General features: G+C 42.2%; 1 protein-coding gene across 2 annotated transcripts in view; it reads left to right on the forward strand.

Annotated features, from left to right (window-relative positions):
* CDCP1 (CUB domain containing protein 1) overlaps positions 1-14743 on the forward strand; it is a 44904-nt gene that overhangs the window by 26996 nt on the left and 3165 nt on the right. For both annotated transcript variants that reach the window (XM_053410181.1, XM_053410182.1), the window contains exons 6-8: positions 3738-4124; positions 7339-7704; positions 11109-11196. In XM_053410181.1, the coding sequence (XP_053266156.1) occupies positions 3738-4124; positions 7339-7704; positions 11109-11196 (841 nt within the window). The remainder of the gene's footprint in view (positions 1-3737; positions 4125-7338; positions 7705-11108; positions 11197-14743) is intronic.

Raw genomic sequence — 14743 nt, forward strand, 5'->3', positions numbered from 1 at the left:
TGTTGCTCATTAGGCTTGACTAATTAGAAATAACATTTGAGTTTTTAGATGGGCAGATGGAGCTGACATAAATTGTCAGTTGATGGGACCACCATCGTACGTTCTGCGAATGCAAGTTCCCATTTTTTATCAGATTGCAGAAAGTCCCACTTTCTGTTCAGGAAAACAAAAGTGTAGCTCAGTCTCCACAGATGCCATTGCTTTAAACTTACTCTTCTGTCTTCATTATTATTATTATTTTTTAAATAATCTTTATTACTTTTAAGACTTACAAAAAAAGGAAAAAGAAGAAAAAAAGAGAAAAAGACAAAATAGAGCAGAAAAGAAAAAAAGAAAAAAAGAAACAATACAATATATAAACAATACAAAACACAACCTTAACACACTAAACTAAACAAAACAAAACAACAACAATTTAAAAACATATACCATACCATTTCATTACTCTATCTTTCATTCCCTTATTTCATCGACCTCCTCTCACCTCCCTTTTTGTATTCCACTTCTGTTACTTGTTTCAGCAATTCCTTTCCATCTTTCTCTATTTTTATCATTATGAATATCTTAACATATTTTTAGCCTTATTTTCCATTAATACTAAAGTACTTATTTATACTTAACTCCTTATAACATTTCTGCTAAAGCCATAAAGTTTCATTCCAACAATTTTCTAACACTCATTAATTTTACAATATTTCTATATATAAACTTTAAACTTTCTGAATCTTCTTCCACCATCTCTTCTCTCTGGTCTTGGATTTTGCCAGTCATTTCCGTCCATTCCATATAGTTCATCAACCTGGAGATCTTCTGTCCAAGGCTCTTAAATCTTTTCCAAGTCCCTTCTGCAGTTTTTCTTCCTATTCTTTGATGCTGAAGATGCTCAAGAGCAGGTCTCGGGGGGGCCCCGACCCAACCATGTCCCCATTCCCTCTCAACAGACCAGCCAACTCTCCACAGCTAGAACCAAGGTCCATACAATATCTCAAATCATATTTCAAAGCTCCTCCAAATCCAAAGGCCCCCACAACTCCAATCACCTCCTGACCCAGATTCAGGACCCAAAGGTCAGCAAATCCCTGCATGAAAGAGTCTATCCAACCTTCCTTCTCCAGTCCAAACAGGGCTCCAATCTTCAAATTCTGACTTTTTCTATATTCATTCATAAAAGGCCTCCACTTATAGTCCTCAATTTGCCTCTGTAAGGCTGGGGCTCCCACTTGTATTACTTTAGGTTCAACAACAACCGTCTTCTCCCCAGTTTGTCCTATCAAAGTAGGTTCCTCTTTCAAATCCTGAACAGTTTCTGTATTGGTGATCACTTTTTGTCCCAAATTAATCACTTTTTGTCCCAAGTTCTCAAGTTTAGTATTCATAACATCCGTCTTCTTGTGGAGCTGTTCCAACGAGTAGCTTATCTTACATAATACAGTCACTAAGGCTCCTTCTGTCGACATTCTTAAGATCCAAGGTCAATCTCTGATTCTCACAGTTCTTATCTTGCAGCTGGAAAAACCCCAGCTCCACTCTTGTAACAGTTTCAAAAGCTCCCTCTAGAGGGAAACAGTCTCCACTTGTATCAATCCTTTCAAACACAATTTAAACTATAAAGCTAGTTTCAATTTTCAGTTACTTTTCCTCCTTTTTAAATGCAGTAGGGGACAATGGAAACAATATATTTCTCTTATTTAGCCATCTGTCAACATACTTTCTGTTCACAGTCAATGAACTCTCCCAAGATGTCAATCTTACTGGCAGCCCGTTTCCAGGTTCAGAGCAGTGGTAATTTGATTTTTCACTCTCTCCTGCAGGCTCGCTAGGTCCAAAATTTCCCCCCTCTTCTCCTGCTTCCAAGGGGGGTTTAATAGGTTTAACCGATGGAGATTTAATCCTTTACAAAAGACTTTCCAAGGCTTTAACTTGTGACGTCTTTGCTTCAATCTATTTACAAAAGAGGAAGGCGGACTTCCTGTTTAATACCTTCCCGTTTCGATGCCAAATTAATAAATTTAAAGATCCAATTTTCCGTTGTACTCACGGGTAGTTGTTTAAAGTCAAATTGTCCACAGGAAAAAGTCAGCGCTCTCCGGCAACAGCGATGCGGCTTCACTCCGTGAAAGAAGCAGTCAATTTGAAGCACCGCGCCGCTCACCCCACTTTGCTCCGGATCCCCAAATCAGGGTTTCCCCGCGAGTAGGGGAGGCGCAAAAGGTGCCAGCCGAATCCCAGGTTCACAAGCTTCTCCCGCCTGTGATTTTAGTGGGTCTCCGCCTTCGCCGTGGCGGTCAGACCCTGATTTCCACGGAGCAAATTCCTCCCGATCGGAGGAGCTCCGCCATTGCCTGGAGGCGCCAACCCGGAAGTCCTGTCTTCATTATTTTTAAAAGCGTGGGGTTTTGACAAGGGCAGTGCTGTTGTAATTCGGGTGCCTAGATAACCTTTGCAGTGGGCCTTATTTTATCACGCTGTTTCTTTTGTTTTATCTATCTCTTAATGAGAGCTAAAATGCTTTTCTTTAATTTTTTAAATAAAGTGAAATGCTCCTTAAACGAAACAGTCTTACAGCCCTGTTATTAACTATAACCACTATCATTTTAGTTAGATACTGCTTTTGCTCTCAATGAGTGCAGGGCAGGGGGGCACCATAATAAAACACAATAAATATATTCAGCAGTTGTTTTTTAAAAAAAGATAACATAGTAGTGTGACAACATAATAGCAACCTGTTCAGTAAAGGAAACTCATAACCTCAAAGCCAGGGGGAACAAATATATATTTATTATATGTATTTAATTTGTATCTCACTCCCCCTTGCTGATCACGGATCCATGACATTTCAATACTAAATAATAATAATAATAATAATAATAATAATAATAATAATAATAATTTTATTATACACCACCCATCTGGCTGGGTCTCCTCAGCCACTCTGGGCGGTTCCCAACAGAATACTAAAAACACAACAAAACATCAAACATTAAAAACTTCCCTAAACAGGGATGTCTTCAGATGTCTTCTAAAAGTTAGGTAGTTGTTTGTTTCCTTGACATCTAATGGAAGGGCGTTCCACAGAGCGGGCGCCACCACCGAGAAGGCCCTCTGCCTGGTTAAAAAATGACTTAACCCTTTATTTGTGTTATAAAATGAATAAATTTTTTTGGGGAAAAAAGACTTAACCCTTTTTGCTGGGTTCCATTTTTTTTAAAAAAATTATTCTTATAACGCTATAACTATTTCACTGTTTTAATTCCTCCCTTAAATTAGTGGAGTTGACTATTAAAAAAATAAATAAACTGAGATGACTCCAACCACAAATGTTAATGTGTGTTTGGCATCAGATTGTTGATCATGTGAAATGGACGTTCTCCATATTTTTCTTCTTCTTACCCATGTTTAGAGACCACAATCACCTCCATGGGCCACTTATCTGTGATGACCAATTCCTAGGTACCTGACCTCCTAGGGAAGGGAGACCTGTCCACAACAACTTACACCCCTCTTTTGTATGCCCCCTGCCATCCTCTAGCCCTAGTCTACAACAGCCCCATGGTTGACCCGACTCTTAGCAAAATTCCTTGCTCCCCAGTAGGCCTTTTCCCTTGACTCCTCTCTCCCAGACTCATCAAATTTCTGCATAGCTCTTTGAATACCCCATATTTCTTCTATGGGTAGCCACCTGCCTGTTTCTCTGGCCCAGAGCCTATGGCTATAACCATGTGTCTTTCTCATTGCAGTCTGTTGGAATTCCAAAGCCTGCCAGATGAGACCCTTCCATCTGGTTGTACCGCCGTTTCTTACTGGGCTGCCAATCCTGCTTGACACGTTTACGTGGAAACTCCAGGCCCCGGCAGACACCCTCATAGAAATCAGGTCTCCAGCCTCGAAACTTAAGCAACATATCCCAAACCGGAATCAAGTATGCTCTGGGGGTTATAGTTACTCCATTAATGGCAGTGCCCCAGAAAAGGCGTTGCGACTCGGTGTCTTCTGCCCTGGTGGAGCCATTGAGAAAATTCAGATGAAAGACAACATCACTGTAATGCTTAAGACGTATGGCAGAAGGTGGATTAGTGAGTCTCTGAAACCGAACCTCACGTTGTTTTTTATGCCCGTTATTCAAGGTGAGTTTATTCTGTTTCGCTCCTTCTCTGCATTCAAAAAGTAAAGAAAGTTAAAATCTTGTATCAGCCCAGTGAAAGGTCCTATCCAGAACTGATGGCAAATATCCCAAGGTTGAAATGTGATTATTCTTTTTTTTGGGGGGGTGTAATATCTGAGATCTAGTAAAATTTGGATTATGGTAAGGAAGCCTTCGTGGTTGTCATCTGAAAGGGTTATACAGTGGTGCCCCGCAAGACGAACGCCTCGCAAGACGGAAAACCTACTAGACGAAAGGGTTTTCCGTTTTGGAGGCGTTTCGCAAAACGAATTTCCCTATGGGCTTCCTTCGCAAGACGAAAGCCCATAGGGAAATCTCCGGGACAGCGGGGAAGTGCAGCGCGTCTTCCCCACTGTCCTCGGACCTCCTCCGAAGGCTGGCGGTGGGGCGGAGAGACCTTCTCCTCGCGCCAGCCTTCGGATGGCTGTCCTGGAGACTTGCGGTGGGAGGAGGGTTTTCCTTCCCACCGCCAACATTCAGAATGCTGTTCTGAATGTTGGCGGTGGGGAGGAAAAACCCTCCTCCCACCGCAAGCCCCGGGAACAGAGGAGAAGCGCTGCGCGCCTTCCCCTCTGTTCCCGTACCTGTCCTGAAGGCTTGCGGTGGGGAGAAAAGCCCTTCTCCGCACCGCCAGCCTGGCAAGCGGTCTCCATAGGAATGCATTAATTGATTTTCAATGCATTCCTATGGGAAACTGTGCTTCGCAAGACGAAAAACTCGCAAGAAGAAAAAACTTGCGGAACGAATTAATTTCGTCTTGCGAGGCACCACTGTATGGTTAAGGATCCATGAGCAAGAGAGGGAGCTTTTGTGGTGTCAAAGTCATCCCTGTGAAAATGTTTAAAACCCCACCAAAATTCATTTCAGTTTGAGATTTCGGCAGACGTTGCCAGCATGGATTTTGAAGCATTGTCTGCAATGATTGTGCCTAGACATTTTGGAAAATAATAATAAAAAAATCAGATTGCCATTAAACAAAGAGGTGTGATTTGGTAAAGAAAGAAGAAATACAGACAAATAATTACTATACACAGCAGCAAGGATAAAGATCTTCACTTGTAGACTAATAAATTATTGAATGTATTAATACGAATAGAAGTCATAAATATTGCAGCTGTTGAATAAGGGACTATTATTATGATTGGAATACAATTGGATTAAATATTAAATATGGATTAATATATATTTTTTATTAAGCCTGTAATCCTAGCATGTGGGGGGCCACCAAAATTATACAATTGGATATTTGATTACCGTATTTATCGCCCTATAGGGCGCACCGGCCCATAGGGCGCACCTAGTTTTTTTGGGGGGGAATAAAGAAAAAAATTTTATTTCCCCCCCCAGGCGCGGGGCTGGGGCGGGGGACGCTCTCCAGGCTTCAGCGAAAGCCTGCATTTGCCCCATGGGACGCACACACATTTCCCCTTAATTTTTGGAGGGGAAAAAGTGTGTCCTATAGGGCGAAAAATACGGTAATTTATATTTGATTTCGTATTGTGATTTGATATGGATATAATGAGGCATATTTTGGATTTTTGTAATTGAAAACTAATAAAAATTAATTGGGGGGGGCACGTGGAGAGAAACGAATGGTCTGGGAAAGGGGCCATGGGTTTATTTATCAAAGGAGAGTTTAGCATGTCTGCTTGCAGACAGGTTTTGTGGCAGGGCGAGTTTAGATCTTCCACAGCATGTTTCGCCGCAGCTCTAGGATGGCTGAAATAGAGAAGCAGGGAGAAGGGAACATGGAAGAGAGAACAAGTTTATTTTCTCCTGCTCTGGAGGGTAGGACTCGAACCGGTTGCTTCGAGTTACAGGAAAGGAGATTCCGACTAAACATTGGGGGAAACTTTCTGACATTAAGAGCTGTTCAACAGTAGATGGTCTCCCTCAGAAGGTAGTGGATTCTCTTACCTTGGAAGTTTTTAAGAAGAGGTTGGGTGGCCATTTGTCATGGACGCTTTAGCTGAGATTCCTGTATTTCAAGGGTGTTCTGTACATAGTATGCTTAGTGCTAAGGTTTAGTCATTTCCAGGGTGGATAAAAATCAATGATTTTTAAAAAAATAAAAATAAAAAAACTGGATTCTTAAAAAATTTAAATCTGATTTCTTTTATTTAAATTGGATTTTTAAAAATTTAAGTCGCATTTTAAAAATAAAATGCTTTTGGAAGAAAAACCTTTCTAAAGATAGTTTTCTATTTAAGTTACATTATAGCCCAAAGGCTGTTCATCAGGAAATAAGGATTTGTTTTAAGTTTTTCATGTGAGCTAAAACTCAGTCTGTTTTTGTTTTTTTTAAAGAATTGTTTAACCACATCACTTAACAAACTGATGCTATAATGTTATTCTATGCTATAATGTTATTGTTTTAGTTAAATAATGTTATTGTATAATATTGTTTTAGTTAAATAAATTGTTTAAATTGTTATTAAGGGAATGATTATTTTTCTCCTTCCAACAAAGTACAGCAGAAAAGTTGTCCAAATATTTTCATAATTACCTGTCTTTGTATTTCTACTAGTATAACCAAATCAGTAATTTTTGATAGAACTGTAAAATCTACTCTGAAAATTTATTATTCCAAAAACAAAACCTTCATCTGGTTGTAAATATTAAGATTATACCAGCAAGAATGAGTCTTTCCGTTAAAAAGTGATTTAAATCAAGTCTTACTGACAAGTGATTTAAATCTATTCGATTTAAATCAAATCCACCTTTGTCTTATCATAAGTTAAGTAATTGTAAGTTAGTTAAGTCTGCTGCAACTGGATTTTCTTATGGACTGTGCCAATCCTGAATGTATTGGATTTGTGACCATTATGCTCAGTTGCCTTCAGTAGCAGTAAAGCTTTGCTGGATGAAGTACAATTGCCTCTGGTCTACTTTTTGGGGAACTGCTATGTGTTTAAGCTTTTCCTCCACACGTATGACATAGGTGACCAACTCTACAATTCTGTGACTCTATGAGAAGTGATTCAGTGGGATGTGAAACCAGGCAGATTCCTTTGTGCGGGGTGTACACAATTTTTTTTTAGCACAGCTTAAATTGCAGGATCTGCATGTCTTTGAGATGGCTAAGCTTTCTTTCACAAAGGGTTTATTTTGTTTTGCCATGGGGGAAGTAAAGGGCAGTAATGACTTCGCACATTTGTTTTTTTGTGCCCCCGCAGAAGAGTGTGTATTCAGCGTTACTCCAGATCCAAAAACCGAAGTTTACCTGCAGACTCCTAACTGGCTGGAAGGTCTGCCTCCTTTCACATCTGTCTATTGGAACATCACCGTCCCGGCAAAACAAGTTGCGCAGCTGTCGTTCCTGAAGGACCGTATGGGTGTTACTTGTGTACAGAGCCGGGCGAACATCTATATTCAGGAACAGAGACCGAATGCGGAAGAAACCGTGCGCCGCGAAGATCAGAAACTACCTCAAACTCTCGATCTGAAGCATCATTTCTGGGTAAACATCACTAACTGTAAGCCGGCGACCAATCAACAACTGAGCATGCAGTTCAGGGTGAAGTTCGTTCAGAAAAAAGCAGGTGAGGTACCACATGTTGTGCGTTGTTTCACAATAACCAAAGGGAGGTTCTGTTCTGACAATTGTTCATCTTTCAGTTCTTTGTTCTTTTCCCATGAACCTACAGAGTTGGGGAAGAACTTTCTACCTGGTTTCAGTCACACAGGGGTTAATTTCCTGGGCTACAATGGTACCTTGGTTCTCAAACTCAATCCGTTCCAGAAGTCCGTTCCAAAACCAAAGCGTTCCAAAACCAAGGCACACTTTCCTGTAGAAAGTAATTAATCCGTTCCAGACTTTTAAAAACAACCCCTAAAACAGCAATTTAACATGAATTTTACTATCTAACGAGACCATTGATCCATAAAATGAAAGCAATAATCAGTGTACTGTACCATAAAATAAATAAGACAGTGTTGTAGATGATAAAAATTAAAATTCTTTTTTTTTTCTTACTTGCACTGACGATCGTCATTGTTTGGATGGGGGGCTTTTATCCATTTCCGCAGTCACACAATCAACCAACCAACCAACCAACCAACCAACCAACCAATCAGTAGCTGAACTGGGCTCCACATAGTCGCAAAAACAAATGAACCGGAAAAGCCTCAAAAACAAAAATGTGAAATAAATAGCAAAACGAAAGCGCCGAACTTAATCTGTTCCGGAAGTCGTGACTTCCGAAATGTTCAAAATCCAAGACGCAGCTTCTGATTGGTGCAGGCACCCTGGAAACAATAGCCGACAGCCACATTGGACACTTGGCTTCTGAAAAATGTTCGGAAACCGGAACACTTACTTCCTGGTTTTTGGCGTTTCGGAACCAAGGCGTTTGAGAACCAAGGTACCACTGTAGTTCCTAGCTGTCAACATGGACTTCCTTCTCTTACGCACTTCTTCTACCTATGTTGAGCATCTTTTCGGCTGCTTTCAGCAAGCTTATCATAGAATCATAGAGTTGGAAGAGACCACAAGGGCCATCGAGTCCAACCCCCTGCCAAGCAGGAAACACCATCAGAGCACTCCTGACATATGGTTGTCAAGCCTCTGCTTAAAGACCTCCAAAGAAGGAGACTCCACCACACTCCTTGGCAGCAAATTCCACTGTCGAACAGCTCTTACTGTCAGGAAGTTCTTCCTAATGTTTAGGTGGAATCTTCTTTCTTGTAGTTTGGATCCATTGCTCCATGTCCGCTTCTCTGGAGCAGCAGAAAACAACCTTTCTCCCTCCTCTATGTGACATCCTTTTATATATTTGAACATGGCTATCATATCGCCCCTTAACCTCCTCTTCTCCAGGCTAAACATGCCCAGCTCCCTTAGCCGTTCCTCATAAGGCATCGTTTCCAGGCCTTTGACCATTTTGGTTGCCCTCCTCTGGACACGTTCCAGTTTGTCAGTGTCCTTCTTGAACTGTGGTGCCCAGAACTGGACACAGTACTCCAGGTGAGGTCTGACCAGAGCAGAATACAGTGGCACTATTACTTCCCTTGATCTAGATGCTATACTCCTATTGATGCAGCCCAGAATTGCATTGGCTTTTTTAGCTGCCGCGTCACACTGTTGGCTCATGTCAAGTTTGTGGTCAACCAAGACTCCTAGATCCTTTTCACATGTACTGCTCTCAAGCCAGGTGTCACCCATCTTGTATTTGTGCCTCTCATTTTTTTTGCCCAAGCTTGTATCCCCCAAACCACTGGACCACTTCCCCCGCCAGCCTGCAAGGTGGGGGGGGGGTTGCTTACAAGGATTTGGGAAGGAGGTGTATGTGGGACTCTGTCAGCTCCCAGGGCCCTCGCACAACCTTCCCAGAGCCTGGAAAGCGAGGAAAACCTGTTGGGTGTAAGGTGCAAGTTTGCCTGTGCTTCATTTGTTACCATAAACTGTTAACTTTGTGTAAAATGGGATGGCGCTATCGGAGGACTCTGCTGCATTAGTAAAGAAACAGCGAATGGAACGTGCTATAAACATGCAACACCAGATGGTGCCCAAGAGCAGGAAATTTTAGAACGCCGTTTTCCATAGAGATTTTTTTCTTTTGTTGACACGATCTCATTTCTGTCTTATTTATGGCACACACACACCCTTTGTTTATATCCATCCAAACAAAGACACACATGGTTCATATTTTAATGGCGTAACCATGGCAGAAATGTTCAGGGGTGCTTTTAGTGAAACTCCCCGTTGAAACATGGCAACTACCTGGGAACATTGCATATAGAAGGGAATAACTTCGCTTTTTTAGTGTATAAATATTCATGGTGCTGAAGAGCAAATCTGGAACATATTTCCTGTCACAGCTGTGAACTTTCAAATGAGGCTAGATAGTCATAGCAGTTGAGAGATTATATTATCTAAACTTCTTTTTCTATTCTATTCGGGATGTCATACGTGGGAACATTTTTTAAAAGAGAGAACATCTTGTGCATGACTCTTTTGCAGTTGCGTAACTTCTTGCGATTTCCCATCACTTTTATTTCTCTCTTCCCCTTCCCACCATCCAGCTGTTAACTACTGGACGGACCGTCTTGCATTTGTTGAAATTCTCCTGAAATACAAGTTGCTGTGTATTTCCTCCCACCGCCTTCCCCGAGTGTGTGTACTAAATTGCAATCTATGGATTTTCAATTGTAAATCTCTCCCAAGTGTTAAATGCATGGCATGAAAGTTAGTCAGGAGAGAACCCCACAGCTTAACTCCTTCCCTTCCAGACCCCCTTCTATCTCTTTTCTTTTGTTCTTTGGATTGTGTGTCTATGTGCACACGCTCATAAAAATCTGAAATGTTTCAGAAGCGAGCGAATGCAGCGACTGTGAAACAGGACAAGACGAGCCACCTCTTCGACTCATAGCTGTCAAGCGTCCCTTATTTGGTGGGACAGTCCCTTCTCCCAGTGCCATGTCCCGCTGCTGTCCCTTATTGATGATGTCCCTTAAATTAACCGGGTTTCAAAGGAAGCAGCTCCTCTCCCTCCCTCCCTGCCGGCCAGGGAGGAGGGAGGCTCCAACGGTGTTGCTTGGCTGAGTTGCTCACCCAATAAAGGAGTCTAAGAACGACTGGGGGGTGGAGCTTGCATGCCTTGTGCTGATCAAATCAGCCGCGTTGCCTGGGGACTCGCCTTTGCTCAGCGCTTCCCAGCGGAGAGGTGACGGTAGTTTTCCTTGCTGCATCCCCTTTGCTGGGTTGCTGCGTTGTGGGAACCACCGCTTGAGGCTTCGTTTGGCTGCTTGCTGGGCTTTCTGCCTTTGGCTCGGAGGGGCTCAGAAGTTGAAAGTTGAAGTTGAAAGAAGTTGTGCTTGGAAAATCCCTTATTTTGGCTGCTGATCCCTTATTTTCAAGGCTGCTGGTCCCTTATTTTCAAATCTGTAAGTTGACAGCTATGCTCCGACTGTATATCACTGAATGTCTCACTTTAACTTTTTGCAGGTTTGGCAGTCATAATCGGCGTGGTGGTTGGCGGACTCGCACTGCTATCAACGATCGGGCTTGCCATATTCTGCACTAAGAGGAAGAAGTAGGTTTCTCTTGTTCTCAGAGGTTTTCGGTGCAGATTAAAATATCCCCTTTTTGCCTGAGGCAGACCCAGGTTTTAACAGAGTATTGCAGGCGCCAAACCAGGGAACCCTGAACGTTATTCCTTTGTGAACTGGAGCCTTGAACGTGCTTCGATCTCTTCCTACTTAAGATGTGACCTGAGCTGTTAGAACTTGCTGTGCCGATGGCATCGGGGCAGAAATCGCAGCAGGAAATTTGTCGTCCTGGCACACACACTGGCTGCATGTTAACTGGCGCAAGAGCTCTATTTGCACACCTTAAGGCAGAAATGGGCCACCTGTGGCCTAACATAAAGTGCCCTCTGTAAGCAATCAATTCAGACCCCTGGCAGCCTCCCCCAGAAGTCCGTTTTGTAGCAGGAGGTGACTAGCAATGATTTTTAAGGCTGAATTCTAATTGGTCCTCTTGAAGGACAAGTTCTTCCCCTGAGATTTATTTCTTAGTGCTTGAAAACTTGCCAAAACTGTTCCAACTTCTCTCTCCCAATAATGCCTGCTTGTTATGAATCATTTCTTCTAAAAGTAATTTTTTCCCTCATTCCCTGTTTAAGGCGACTCCAATTTAATATAGATGGTTGGTTGAACTTGATGGTTTCCACCACAGACTTCTTGACCTCTCTTCATGCAAGTTTCCCTTTACCAGCACCAACAAATGCCACCCCTCCAAAGCAACCCCCTTGGCTGTCTCGGTCAGAATACAGTCAGGAAGGGAGAGACCCAAGTTTCCCAATTCTCTTCTGCTTGTGGAAGTCACATTGTGATGAAGCAGTGATTCATGTCTGTAGTTTGCCCCCATTCAGAGGCACTTGGGCCAATGTCACGAAGACTTTAGCCCATATGAACTCTTAAGAGTTCTGAGTCACGTTTATTTTTGAGATGTGTGTATCTTCCCATACTATGTGAACGGGGAGACATATAAAATGAAGTTACACCAGAGGAAACGCTAAAATTAGGGTGTTATCTGACAGCAGTGTTTTTGCAGGGTGGCTATTTCACATGGTTCCCTATGTGAAAATAAAGTGGGAAATTCAACGCTCCATCTTGAGATATAATAATAATAATAATAATAATAATAATAATAATAATAATTTATTTATTTATTTATACCCCACCCATCTGGGCGGCTTCTAAAAGAATATTAAAATACTGTGATACATGTTAGGCTGAGATAGGCTGGCGGCCATGCAGCCCAAGGCCTTTTTAGCACAGTCCCCATAGCTATATAACTCCTTTCCTGTTAAGTTCAATTTCCTTATAGTTGTTTTTATTCCACGAAGCTTCAGATTAGAAGAATCTTTATTTGCATCAGTCACTAGCCATAGCCATAGCAATAAAATAAAATAAAATAAAATGCACTAAAGATAGGGGTAAAGGCTTAGCTATGCAAAATGTATTCTAGAGGTTTACATCAATAATCAAATAACAGATCTTATTCTAATTGCACCTGCTAAACAATTTGCAGTTTTTGCTGTCACCTGGTTATCTTCAAGTTCAATTCCTCTCCCTTTAGCTATTTTTATTCCATGAAGCTTCTGGGCCAAATTGAGTGTTTTATACTTGCTGTTGTCTTGGTTAATGTAGTCATACCTTGGATCCTGAACGCCTTGGTACTCAAACATTTTGGCTCCCGAACGCCGCAAACCCGGAAGTGAGTGTTCTGGTTTGCGAATGTTCTTTGGAACCTGAACGTCTGGCGGGGCTTCCGATTGGCTGCAGGAGCTTCCTGCAGCCAATCAGAAGCTGCGCCTTGGTTCCCAAACGTTTTGGAAGTCGAACGGACTTCCAGAATAGATTCCGTTTGACATCCGAGGTACCACTGTATAAAAACAGCTAATTTTTAAGTTAAAAGGAAGATGATTTATACTGTGCAACTTCAGACTCATCAAACCAGACTCAGCCTGCCAGCCTTTCCCAGTGGCCAGTGTTAGAAACTCAGATATATAAGCTAATTGCCGAATGACAACTTAAACCTTGACTACAGTCACCACAACAGAATGTCTGGGCACTGTTGCTATTAATAATAATAATAATAATTTAATTTCTGTATCACTTTCTATTAAAAATAAAAACTCAAGGAGGTTTATAACACATTAAACCATCAAATAAAACAATCCAGAATAAACCAAACTCAAGTTTCAAGGAAAATATTTCAGATCCTTCTCTAAGTGCCTTTTTGCTATCACCATATATTTATATCGCCATATACCTACCTAATTTACATAGCAGAAGTACTCTAGGAAGCCAGTGTGGTGTAGAGTGTTGGACTGGGACCTGGGAGATCAGGGTTCAAGTCCCCACTCAGTCATGAAGTTCACAGAGTGACCTTGGGCCAATCACAGCCTCTCAACCTATCTTGCAGGGTTGTTGTAGAGATTAACTGGTGAGGGGGTTGAACCATGTACTTCTTGGAGAAAAAGGTGGGATATAAATGCAGCAAATAAGTTCTTCTGCTTAACCTTGTTTAAGAAAGCTGGAGGGGCCGGCCGTTTGCAAAACGCCCCTGGCGCCTGGCTAATTTCAAGCACTGCCAGTGGCTCCCTGGGGCTAGAGTAAACTTCTTTCTGGACCTGCAAAACAACCAGTGAAACTATCAGGCCGCTGGCAGGCTGCAATATGTACATATGAAAGGCAGAATAAAGGATGTTCTAAACAAACTGGATGGGCTAATTGGCCAAACTAAATGCGGGTGGCACTGTGGGTTAAACCACAGAGCCTAGGACTTGCTGATCAGAAGGTTGGTGGTTTGAATCCCCGTGACGGGGTGAGCTCCTGTTGCTTGGTCCCTGCTCCTGCCAACCTTGTAGTTTGAAAGCACATCAAAGTGCAAGTAGATAAATAGGTACCGCTCTGGCGGGAAGGTAAACAGCATTTCTGTGCACTGCTCTGGTTCGCCAGAAGTGGCTTAGTTATGCTGGCCACAAGACCCAGAATCTGTACGCCGGCTTCCTTGGTCAGTAAAGCGAGATGAGTGCCGTAATCCCAGAGTCAATCAGGACTGGACCTAATAGTCAGGTGTCTCTTTACCTTTACCTAAAGTGGATATTACAGGGAGTATTTAGATCTAAATGCCTACCTGGGAGTGGAGGTTGGAAAAGCAGGATTTGGGGTTAGGGTCTAGCATTTGTCTAAGGTAACAATTGATCACTCTGGCAAATGTCTGTAGATGTAGACCTAGCTCTTTTTGGGTAGCCGGGCAGAGAATGCAAGTTTATAATTAAATAAGACCCTTTTTTATAACTGGGCAAACTAGCACTTGCTTCCTATGCTTTGCAGATCGAAATGATTAAAGAGAAAGTGTGTGTATGTGCAGTACAGTTGTACCTTGGTTTTTGAACAGCTTAGTTCCCAAATGTTTTGGCTCCCAAACGCCGCAAACCCAGAAGTGACCATTCTGGTTTGCGAACCATTTTTGGAAGCCGAACGTCCGATGGGGCTTCTGATTGGCTGCAGGAGCTTTCTCCAGCTAATCAGAGGCCACACTTTGGTTTCTGAACATTTGGAAGTTGA

The sequence above is a fragment of the Podarcis raffonei genome, chromosome 12, assembly GCF_027172205.1.
Source record: "Podarcis raffonei isolate rPodRaf1 chromosome 12, rPodRaf1.pri, whole genome shotgun sequence".
Classification (NCBI taxonomy): domain Eukaryota; kingdom Metazoa; phylum Chordata; class Lepidosauria; order Squamata; family Lacertidae; genus Podarcis; species Podarcis raffonei.